Here is a 12,692-nt window from a genome sequence, read left to right on the forward strand (position 1 = left end):
CATATCTGTTTGTCTCTTTATATGTCCATACTGTATTTTATATTTCTTTATGTATTTCTCTTTATGATTTTATCCTTGTAAATTTTCTTTTTTTAGTATTTTTATTTTTTCCTCTGAAAGTTTAAAAGAAACTTTGTTTTTTTCCCTTTCTAACCTTTCTTCCTTTAATCCTTCATTTCCCACCTTGCTATTTTTCTCCTTTTTCTAATCTCTTCCTCCATCACTCTGTGTGCTATGTCACAGCTGCCTGGTATGACCTCAGCGGCGGCTTCCCCTCCAAAAAGTGTCAGATTGATAAATATTGATCTCAACCTGCAATTCTACATTGGCTCTGCTTCTAATGCATTTGATATGACTTCAATAAATAAATAATGGCCACGCTGCAGGTTCCCATGTGCTCTGTGTGGACTGGTCTCAATCTGTCAACTTATAAGTAATACGTTCCACCTACCAGGAGAGGAGCAAGAGGGAAGATAATGGAGGAGAAGTGGAGGACAGAACAATAAGAGCAGATGAGTGGGACTGGGGCTGGAAGGACGGTGAATGAGCGAGAGAGAGAGTGGAGTAGAAGAGCTAAGAGAAATAGCATTGTAATTGACTTGCAGAGAAGTGAGAAGGTATCAGAGGCACAAGATGCTCCCAAAGCCCTTTACCTAAATACCAACGGGTTTTTTTCTCCCTGTTGCTGTCCCGCCTCTCTTTCATGATAAGGCTCTCCAGGGATGAAGATCTACATTGACCCCTTCACTTATGAGGACCCCAACGAGGCTGTCCGCGAGTTTGCCAAGGAGATTGACGTCTCCTTCGTGAAGATTGAAGAAGTCATTGGAGCAGGTGTGTCTCGTTTCACCATTGGGTGTTTTTCCCCACCCGCCCTCCCACCCTCTCCACAACTCCCGCATTTTCCTTTCTCTTCCTCCCTTTCATTTTATATCCACTCATAGCTCAGAACGGACCAGCTAACTCATTCAGTTAAAATAAAAAAAGATTCACACTTCTGCCTACAGCCTGAGTTCTGAATACTCTTCTGAGGTTTGGGAGGGTTTGGTTAACTTATTAATTCATTGATCTTGGTGCTTCTTTGACCTCTTGGTTTAACTTACAGGAAATAACAAGAGAAAGTTGGACCTCTCTCTCACTCTCTCTCTCTATCACCTGAAGCATTTGTAGTATTATTGTTAAATTACTGTATTATGTCAGTAGAATAATAATAGAGAAAGTGAGAAGTTGTGAGGAAGATTCAAAGAACCAATTGATTGTTTCAAATTTGGGGTCAGATTAATCTCACTGCTTTATGCTGCTCTGTCAATGCAAAGCAGCTGCAAATCTGACTTAAACATGAACCATTCTAGTGATCTGTAGGTATCATTAGCTTCTGCACAAGAGATCTATAATTTAGGCTGCCCATTATTTGCTCTATAATAAATTCAAGCTAGGTAGTTTTACATTTGGGGATTGGAGAACTTTAAGGGATACTGTCAATTAGTTTGAGGCCTAAAATTTATATATTGTTACAAAGAAAAGGCAGGACGCGTCAAGAGGTTATAGAACATCATAACTTGAGCTGTTTGGTAAACTGAAGATTTTTGCATGGAAAATTTTGGCTCGTTATTCAAAGAAACCCAAACTGAAAAGGCTTCAGTTTTCAACAGCTGAAAAGTTTCTGTTTTAATTTTTTTTTTTAAATTTCTGATGCAAAATCAGAAATTGTCAAAGACAGCAGACACTTTCCAAGGAATCAAAAAATGTGAAAATCCAATTTTCTGACAAAATAATGTTGACGAAAACTTTTCCACCAACCCTAATGATAACATTGATATTGATCTATTTCAAATAAACCCCGTTATTTTGGATGCAAACTTTCCCCTGTAGAGCTGAGCTCTCTATGAAAAACAGCATTGTCCCACTAATGCCCACGTAAAACAGTTAAACTTGACTCTAAACAAAAGTGAAACTGACCCTCTTACTTCCACATTCCAAGAGGAGTGAAATGCAAAAAGGACAGTGTCAATTATAACATTTTAGATTTAGGAAAATCCTTTTGTTTTACTGGTATCTTAGGCTCTGATCCATGGCATCTGCACAAAGCTCCATTAACCTTGGAAGAGTTGTATGGGGGTGCAGGGTTGTATCCAGGTAGAGCAGTTTGTAGACTCAGGAATATTCTTAGTAGCAGAGGAATGGATGCTTTTGACACTGCCCCTTTAAGAGGGGGACGACAAATAGTATTAAGAGGACACTATTTAAATGTGCACATATTTCAGCCAATCAGATTGGAGCCTTGGCAGCTATGTGATACTGCTGTTCTTTACCATGCTTTGTTGTGGTGGAGAAGGAGGAAAAGGAGGAGGTGGTTGCAACTGATATTCTTGCAATTGCAGGGGAGTTTGGAGAAGTATATAAAGGACGTCTGAAGCTGCCCAGCAAGAGGGAAATCTATGTGGCCATTAAGACATTAAAGGCTGGCTACTCTGAGAAGCAGCGTAGGGATTTCCTGAGTGAGGCCAGCATCATGGGACAGTTTGACCACCCAAATATCATTCGGCTGGAAGGAGTGGTGACCAAAAGCCGGCCAGTCATGATCATCACAGAGTTTATGGAGAATGGAGCTCTGGACTCCTTTCTGAGGGTAAGGAAGCATGATGGCCTCATTGGCTGCTCTTCTATTATAGCACTGGAATGGAGTCATGTTCGTTGGAATCGAGTCATGCTGTGGTGTAGAAGATCCGTTGAGGTCAAACCTCTAGCAGCTGGGCTCATGGAACCCTAATAACTGACCTAAGAAACAATATTGAGAGAGGGAGAGATTCTCAAAGGAGCCAAAGGCATTTCAGAGCACAAATCCTGTTGTCTTTCAGTGAGGCTTGTGCTCCTAAATCTCTTGGGCACTGATAAAAATCTCCCCCAGAGACCTCAGTAAGAGGAAAGGGTTGCTGTGCCCACTACTACAAAAGGGGAAATGAAGAAATCCATGAGGGGAAAGGCCAGTTTTTGAGTGAAAAGATAAACCATAACTGCACTAACACATTCTGAGGGCTGGGGATTCCACTCCCACCAGGAACCACCCCAAATAAAAGTCCTTTGCTACTGCCTGGGGACCTGATCATCATGCTAGCTAGGTGAGGTGAAGGGAGGCAAGTATAGGAAGCAGGAGAGGCTTTGCAAGGACTGGGAATGCTAGATGAAAATTGAGAACTTCTGAATCACTGAGGCATGGGCAGCTATTTGAACTGGTCTAGAACTGGAGGGAAGGGAGGGGGAGGCATGACCAGAATTAAAGAAGTGCCCTTTTATTGTCTCACTTCATATTTGAAGCCAGCTTCGAGTATTTTTAGCATCAGCTTGTATCATCATGGAGCATCAGTGACAAGAGGTCCGCTGTGTGACTCCAAACACTGCTCTTTTGTGGACAGTGTTCATCTCATTACGGGATCTGAGATCATCTGGAGGAAGCAGCTGCTGCAGCAACAGTATTAATCCTCACGCGGCAGGGAAACCATCCGTTGTTCTTTGTAGTGGCATCTTAGGTGATGTGTCCTAGGGGTCTGGAGGCAGCTCAAAGGCAATCTGACCCAGAGTTCTGGTGCACACCTCTCAAGAGGTTGGGAGGTAGGGGAAGGAGGGTGCAGGAGAGAGGGAGGGAAAAGAAGCCAGGGAGGGAGAGACAGGAAAGAAAGATGGATGAAGAGGGAAGGAGAGGAGAAGGGAGGGGTAAACACTGAGGCTGAGATTTTCAAAGGGAGTTGGAGGAATGATTAATGGGAACTGAGCATCCAAATCCTGTTAATGCCACCTTCTTTCCAACGCTCAGAAGCAGGTAATTTATATGTCTAATTTCAGTCTTGATATAAAAATAGCATCGCTAATTGGTGCATCAGCTGCTTGGAAAGATAGCAAAGTAGGTCATCAGTGTCCCTCCATGGGGGCCAGCCCAAAGTAGCGAAATACTTGAGGGCCCTACAGTCAGACTGACCCTTAGGTGCATGCACAAAGAGTTGGGAGGGAGAGACTGTTGTGAGGAGCCTTGCACCCCCATGCAGGTGCCAGGAACAATTGCAGTCCCTGTGCTTTCCAGAACTGACACATTGCTCCCTGCTGTTGGCATCATACTCATAGAGGCCCCAAAAAGGGAGAGGGAGGAGGTGCCCTCTAATAAGATGGCCACATTTTCCACATGATAGACTCTGACGTCTGTCTCCTGGGAATGTTGACCTTTATGTTCTCTATGGAGAGTCCTGAATTCAAATGGTCTTTCCTTCCCCTCTCCCCCCCAGCCCTGTGTCCGTGGGAAGGCCTAGGGAAGCCTGATCTGTTTTCACTTGTTCCATAATGTGGGTTGCCCAGAATCTAACACTTTTTTGGTGGGGGTAGGGAGAGGCAAGAATTGAAAAGAGAGAAAACAAATGGCCTGAAAAATAAAAAGATGCCCAGAAGAGATCTTAAATTTTAAGAGACAATGGAGCTAGACACAGATTTTTAGAGATGACTTTTCCCTAAATTAGTTTAAAAAAAAATTAGTTAACCAAACAACAACAACCACCTGACCATCCTGACACCAAATACAACAGAAACTGGACTCTCAGGCTGAAAATGTGCTAAGTGGGATCTCGGTGGTTGTTGTTCATATTACAGTAATGTCTGGAGGCCTCAGCCATGCTCAGGTCCCATTGCGCTAGGTGCTGTACATGCACCTAGTGATAGTCCCTGCTCCAAGCAGCTTACAGTCTCACTACATAGGAGAACTGACTGGCCCAGAGTCACAGGTTTGTTTGGATAATGGAGTTATCTATTACCCTAGGAATAGCTGGATCATTCTAATTATGGCACCTGTTCTTTATGACCGCAGCAAAACGACGGGCAGTTCACAGTCATCCAGCTGGTGGGGATGCTCAGGGGAATTGCTGCGGGAATGAAGTACCTTGCGGAGATGAACTACGTGCACCGGGACCTTGCCGCCAGAAACATCCTGGTCAATAGTAACTTGGTGTGCAAAGTGTCTGACTTTGGCCTCTCACGCTACCTGCAAGATGATACCTCTGACCCAACCTATACTAGCTCCTTGGTATGTACCTTCTGCCCTGCTGCATGTTCCCCTTTCCCGATCTCACTTTGCTTCCACAAAATTTCATTACTTCCTGGGGCTTTTCCCACTTCAGGGGGCAGTTCATTACAGCTGGACCCTGTGGGGAGGGTTACAAAGAGCAGTGAGGTGCCCAGGTCCCACCGAAAGGGGGAGTAAATAGGGGTCGGCGGGTGGGAGATCCTTGGGGGCTCTTCTTCTATTTCTTGCCCTGGCCTTTATAAATCCCAGCCACAACCCTGCTGTGGAGTTTAGGGCTGTAGGCCCATTGCAGAACAACATCAAAGCTCAGTCGGATGGAATGATGGGATTGTAGATTCCAGTATCCATCGGCAATAGCTTCTTTGAGCTGCATTTGCAAAGATATTTAGGTGCCTGAAGATGCAGATAGGAACTCAGTGGCATTTTCCAAAGTGCTTAGGTGAGTTTGGTGCCCATCATCATCTTTAGGCACCCAAATACACTTGTCAGTCTGGCCCTTTCTTGCCACTTTCCCTTCAAATGACATTAAAGCATCCTGTGATTTGTTTCTCTCGTGCTTTGAAAGGACAATTGTTTTCTTTCTCTTTGTACCTCTCCCTGCCTTCTCTCTCTGTCGCGCCTTTCTTCATCATCCTTTCTTTCTCTTTTTCTCCCCTTCCCTTTCCTGTTCCCTCTCATTGTTTTTTCTCTCTTGTCCCCTCCCTCTCAAGTTTTTCTGTGCACTTCGCTAGTTTTCAAATGAGAATTTCTCTCTCTTCCATTAAATGAGCGGGGAAGGGGGTGAACAGTGGGGATCTGGGAAGAGGTGCAGAAGGGGAAGCAGAAGGAAGACTGATTGCATATAGGAGGTGTTTTAAGTACAGCTACAGTATCACTCTAATCCTGAGCTATCTTTCTCTGCTGGAAATTGTTCCGGGAATTAATTAGAGACAAATCTAATCCAAGCTCCACTATTCCCCAGCCACTGTTCTCTTGCTTAATTAACTCATTCATAGGTAATCCCAGTTCTCCCCCACTCCCTTATTGTCTCCTTGTTCACCTGCGGTAGCCTAGCACTCTCCCATTGGTGCCTGCAGTAGAGAAGATAACAGAATCCTGGTCCCCTCTAGAGCATTCTTTTGGAATCATTCTGCCATCAGGAACTTGGCCTCTGGATACTATCGGAATCTGTCAAAAATGGGGTGGGAGGGAATAAGAAGATACTTGGGTGATTGTCATATTTGGAGTGAATGAAATAAATAAACCACACGTTATGCTAAGATTCAGTTTATAAATACCCTATAAAAGGTTAATAAATGATTGATAGATGTCATAATATATTACAGACATGAGTCATGTATATTATAGATGGTTATAAGTGCCTCATCAGTTGGTGTTACAGCTGGTTATAAAACATGGTTACGAGCAACCTGTTGGACTGTACCACAATCTGTAAGAATTGATTAATCATTTATTAACCCTTTATAAACCATAGTAGTAATAATATGATCCGTGCATGCCTTGGAGAGTGAAAATAAGGAGAACACAGTTTTTATTGGCAGCAGTAATAAAGGGGTTGAGGATTGTAGATCAGCAACAAAGCAGGTCGCGTCTATATTGTTCAATAAGTACAATTTAAAATATCAGAGGGGTAGCCGTGTTAGTCTGTATCCACAAAAACAATGAGGAGTCCTGTAGCACCTTAGAGACTGACAGATTTATTTGGGCATAAGCTTTCATAGGTAAAAATCCACTTCTTCAGATGCATGGAGTGAAAATTACAAATGCAGACATAAATATACTGACACATGAGGAGAAGGGAGTAATTTGTAATTTTCACTCCATGCATCTGAAGAAGTAGGCTTTTTACCCACGAAAGCTTATGCCCAAATAAATCTGTTAGTCTTTAAGGTGCCACCGGACTCCTCGTTGTTTTTGTACAATGTAAAATATAAAGATTTTTTAAAGTAAAGAATTAAAGCAACTTCAGTTTGCCTGAGCAGTGAACTTACAGGTTTGGTCCAAACCACTGAAGATTTTAAATCAGTAACAAAATATGTGTGCAGGCTTGACCTGTGACAACGGCGCTCTAAACCGAACAATTTCTCCTTTGTCTTCTTGTCAAGTCCTCTGTTCAGACTGTTCAATGTGCCGGGTTGTTCCCCGGCTCCAGCATGGAACTAGCCTATGAATGGAACCTCCTTGTGGTTAGAGAGCTGGAGGTGGAATTCAGAGGGATGGTTTTGACCTTTGAAGCCTGATCTGGTTTGGAGGGTGGCTCTCAGACAGCCCACCTTTCTCACGTGGCTGCAATTATGATCAGCGGAGGTCCCTCGATTCAATCAGGAGGGAGCTGAGGATGTGGTGATCTCTGTGAAGGCCTCTTGGCTCTGAAATCCACATCTCCCCTGGGTGCATCAGAGCCCGGATTTGTTAACTTCCTGGCCATGCTGGAGAGAACACACACACACACACACATACACCCTTTGCATAGGGCACAGATCAAGTCTTTATGAGCTATGAGGAAATGTCTGCTAGGTAGAGGGATTGTTGTTATACTGGGCCGGAGGGTTGGCCCATTGCATGGAATCTGAATTATAGTGTCTAATGTAATTTGTGGCAGAATGCGCTTGTGAGATGAGCACCTTTTGGATGTGATCAAATAGAAATAAATAAATAAGGAGAATCACCAAATGTAGGAACCCGAGGTAGCTGGGGATGTGGCCCATTGATGTCAACGGAACGAAACCAATTCACACAGGCTTTGGGTCTGGGCCAGAGTCTGATCCTGCTGCTTTTGATTTAAATGGCAATGCTGCCTAATAAGGAGCACAGATTGTGGCATTTTAAGTCAAACAATGTCATTTGAGATAACGTGCCCAGCACTAGCTGCTGGGGAAAGGCTTGAAGTGGCCTTTCCCACCTTTCAAGATAAAATGGATTCTCTCATCTGTGTTTATATTTAATTTATGCCATACTAGGCCTTCCCAGCAGCTGGGAAATGATGCTCTGTCTGCAATTACATCACTGCCTCCCACAGCAGGTTTGAGGCTCTGGGGAAAAGGCAGGAAAAACAAGCTGGCAGTCACTTTATCAGTTTGTAGTTATTTAACTAGTATTTTTGCCATCCATCTTTAAAGAGCACCTGACACTTCATGGAAGACAATGGAAAACATTCGTGCTAAACAATTTCTGAAATGATTCAGCCCCAGAGTAAATACCAGACATATTCTGCATTTTCCCTTCCTCCCCCATTATTTTAACTATTACTGGAGTCATTTACATGGAAATGTGATTGTTGTTCTCCAACAGTTCATATGCTCCTGCTGCTTATTCCCCAATGAAGTCATAATCCTCTGAATGTGACATCATAATCCTTGCCAAGGTAACAAGAAATGATGTCACAAGCAGAATTATGGGGCAGATTCTCCATGGAGCTGGGACACTTTAAACCAGATGAGGATCTTGCACTGAGTTGTCTGGTGGGAAATAACCAAAGGCAAATGAAAAAAGAAATAAAGATTCTGTTTTCATGTGTTGATAAGAAGCAGGGTTCTAAACCTCCTTCCCCATGAAAATGAGCTATTCTAAACAGGATGGTTTAGGACCTTTCCTAGGGATTTTTAACACAACCTCATGGGTTCAAATCAGCAGCAGGAAAAAGGAGGGATCCTTCCCTGGAGCAGTTTTGACCTCTTCTGATCATTTTATTGCAGTAGTTGAAATGATTTTCAGGGACTAGGGCTGATAGGATTTGGTTGTAGCTTCCCCTTAATGGTTGAGTATAATAGACTCATTACATTTAATGGGAGTTATTCAGATGTACATTGAAGGGGAAAGAGACCCTGGTCTACAGCATTCGGTATCTTTTGCATAGAGACCTGAAGGTCATATGGTAAATCCCATATGTGATTCTCTATAAATCACAGTTGCTGTCTGACGAAGTGGGTATTCACCCATGAAAGCTTATGCTCCAATACGTCTGTTAGTCTATAAGGTGCCACAGGACTCTTTGTTACTTTTTACAGATCCAGACTAACACGGCTACCCCTCTGATAGTTGCAGTAATGATGCTCTAATTGAAGTAGGATTCACTTCCATTATGGGAGCCTTCTCTCAGGGGTCAATAACTTTCTGGAAAAAAATTACCCTTTGGACTGAAATTTCTCTTGCTTCTTAGTCCACAGGTGTCTGAATTTGGAAATGTCGCTAGAATGACCCGGAGCAGTCTGTGGGGTAGTTGAACATGAAGAAGTGTGGGTCTGAGTCTTCAGTGCCTTGCGATCGATGCGTTTATTATGCCTGCGCAAAGTGGGAGTACAGTGCTACCATCCAGATTTGATAGCCCTTTATGCCCACTTTGCACTGGGGTAAATGATGACACACGATGGAAGGTAGTGGAGCGTCAGGCCCCACATCCTTGTGGCTTTCTTTCCTTTGTTCTTTATGGCTAATGATCATTTATACAAAACCAGGATCTTTTGTTTCTTTGAGAATCCTTCTGTTCTTTTACAATACCCCGGATGAAGTTGGAGGGCCAAATTCTCAGCTGGCATAAATTGCCACAGCCCCACTGAAGACAAGGGAGCTGTGTGGATTTACACCAGCAAAGAGTTTGACTCGTAAGGTCCTGGTTGTGACACCAAAGTGCTTTGCCAGGGAAATGATGCTGATGTCACAAGCAATTTCCTGTATCTGTGGCTGCTGGTTGGGACTAGATCCCTGTTGACCATCCCAGCAGCAGGAATGATTCCCTTCCCTTCAATATGTGGAGTGAACGTCAACTAAATGAAACCGGCATCACCCCTACATCATGTTTTTAATTTAAAACCGAGTGATGAAAATACCTGCTAATCCTCAGCTGGTGCAAGTGCTATTCATGGCAAGCTGTCATCTCTGCACCAAGGGCATCTGCTCTCATCCCTCACCCCTTCCCTGCCACCATCCCCAGGGAAGGGGCCTGAAGACAGGGAAGCGTACGTGCTTTGTGATGCAAAGCAGCCCAGGGTGTAGAAGTGTCACTCAGGGTAGAACTCTGAAGGCTGAGGTTTCTACTTTACATGCAAGGAGGAGCAAGGAGGCAGCTGTTGCTGCCAGCCTTTGACGTCTGCTTTCTGGCTTCGGGAGACCAGAGCACCTACAGATTCTCTGTGGGAAATGCAGAGTCCTTTTAAACACCCGTGCGCACATTCATTAGCATTCATGGAAGCATCTAACGTAGTATTCCTAGTGCAGGTTCGCTGGATGAGTTTAACCCTTTCATTGAAGGAGTCAGTCAACAAAACGCCAGCAATGCTAAAGGCCAGAGCGATCTATGCTCCCATCATTTAGGTGCATTTGCCATATACGATAGCACTTGACTAACATAAATTTCCCCACCCTAAAGCTGGCATAGGGCACATCCGCTTCATGGCTTTAGCCTCCCTGGAGTGGGAAGGGAATAAGTATGTCAGGTGCTTCATTCCTACCTGTTGCTTGTGAATGGAGGAGGGCCAGGGTTTGACTTCAGTTGTACAAGTGCAAACATGCAGTAATTCACGCACTGGCATAGGTGAGTTTCTATCTTTCAGATAAACTGTTGTCACATATGTAGGGTCCTACCAAATTCATGTGAAAAACTCAGCACGGCCTGTGAAATCTGGTCTCCCCCATGAAATCTGGCTATTTTAGGGGATTGTGGTACTGCCACACTTACTTCTGAGCTGCCTTCAGAGCTGGGTGGCCAGATAGCAGTGGCTGCTGGCTGTGTACCCAGCTCTGAAGGCACTGCCACTACCAGCAGCAGTGCAGAAGTGAGGGTGGCAGGACATAGGGGTGTTGTCACTTTTTGGGGGGGGCGGGGAGGATGGGCTGGCCTTACGAGTGGGTGATGTGGGTGACTGCCCAGGGCACTGTGGCTGGGGAGAGCACTGCAGTCACCCTCTCACAGGCAGCCCAAGGCCTCTTTGCACCCAAGCTCTGTGGAGGGGCAAGGTTGGGGGCACCCCGGCCAGGGGCTCCTACCATGCACTGGGCTCCAGCTACTAGTCCCGGCCAGGCTGCAGAGGGACAGGCCTTCCTCTTCTCCTGCACGGGCCACTGCTGGGGCCAGGTAAGACCAACCTCCTCTGGTGGCACAGAAGCAATGGTTCCAATGCCATACCATGCCACCCTCACTTCTGTGTTGCTGCTGGCAGCGGCGCTGCCTTTAGAGCAGCCAGCAGCTGCTGCTATCTGACCACCCAGCTCTGAAGGCAGCACAGAAGTAAGTGTGGCAATACCACAACCCCCTAAAATAGTCAGATTTCACAGGGGAGACCAGATTTTACAGTCTGTGCCATGTTTTTCACGTGAATTTGGTAGGACCCTACATATGTGACAATAACAGTTTATCCAAAAGTTAGAAACTCACCTTTGCCAGTTCTAATCCAGAGAAACTAGCTGTGTCGCAGAAGTAAGAGTGGCAATACCGTGACACCCACACCCCCTCGCACCCCGGACCCCATTTTGGGTCAGGACCTCCACGGTTACAATACCATGAACTTTCAGATTTTTTAAATCCTATGACAGTGAAATTTACCAAAATGGACCGTGAATTTAGTAGGGTCCTACACACATGGTGTGGAATCTCAGCTACAAGGCCTGCAGCCAGACCACCCTGTGTTATGATCCTTTCAGGTGCCATGAGCTAAGTTACAGGGTCAGGCTGGCTCAGCACTTGTGTGGGAGACCTCTCACGAGCAGCTTGGAAGGGAGTGCCATTAGTAACTCCTGAGATGTGTCCTTGACGCTGATTGCTTGGTTCTGATCTCACTTACACCAACATAACTCAATCAACTTCACTGAGAGACGAATGAGGTCCTGAGTCTTTTCTAAAGTAATGCCTAGCACCGTAGCATGAGGGCAGCATGCTGCTGAAATTGACATCTTCTAGATGAGATAGAAAATGGAAGTCCTGATCGATCTCCTGGTGCTGTTTGTAATCACTGGGGTGATAACCCTGCCATCCTACCCAAATGCCAGCTCACGCACTTGCATTGGATCTCAAATTCTTTCTACTGCACTGGATCTAATTCTTCCCCTCCTGTCCTTCGAAGATACATGCAACATTATTATGTGCTATGGGACAGTTTATTCGTGAGGCAAGTGCATTTCAGGGGTGAATGATGTGATGCTTGTTTATCAAGGATATCTCATCTGGTTAGCTGTATCTTACAGCACATACGGGTCTCTTTTGGGATGAAAAAGATACTATATAAATTCAAGATAATGTTATTGTGAGACTAGACCCCCTGGATTATAAAACCATAATAAAAGAGTAGAGAAGTAACTCATACAGCTAAAGGAAAAGGAAAATGTAGGGACAAATTAGAGGAATCCTTTTGGCATGTTACTAAATAAGTGGCCTATTTCATCCTTATTCACCTACATTTCTATTTAACAAATAGTTTTATTAGAGGGACAAAAGTGGGTGAGATAATATCTTTTATTGGATCAACTTCTATTGGTGAGAGAGACAAGCTTTCAAGCTACACAAAAAAAAAAAAAAAACAGGAGTACTTGTGGCAAAGCTACACAAAGCTCTTCTTCAGGTCTTTACATGTCTTTTCATTTACATGCCCTTGATGTCAATTGTTTTTTTTTTTTTTATAGTTTCCTCCATAAATACTGA

At 44.3% G+C, this 12,692-nt stretch overlaps 1 protein-coding gene across 2 annotated transcripts in view; it reads left to right on the top strand.

Annotated features, from left to right (window-relative positions):
• Positions 1 to 12,692, top strand: part of EPHB1 (EPH receptor B1) — a 365,030-nt gene that overhangs the window by 317,997 nt on the left and 34,341 nt on the right. For both annotated transcript variants that reach the window (XM_054040375.1, XM_054040377.1), the window contains exons 10-12: positions 712 to 834; positions 2,382 to 2,629; positions 4,847 to 5,062. In XM_054040375.1, the coding sequence (XP_053896350.1) occupies positions 712 to 834; positions 2,382 to 2,629; positions 4,847 to 5,062 (587 nt within the window). The remainder of the gene's footprint in view (positions 1 to 711; positions 835 to 2,381; positions 2,630 to 4,846; positions 5,063 to 12,692) is intronic.

This window comes from Malaclemys terrapin, chromosome 9 (assembly GCF_027887155.1).
Source record: "Malaclemys terrapin pileata isolate rMalTer1 chromosome 9, rMalTer1.hap1, whole genome shotgun sequence".
In the NCBI taxonomy this organism is placed as follows: Eukaryota; Metazoa; Chordata; order Testudines; family Emydidae; genus Malaclemys; species Malaclemys terrapin.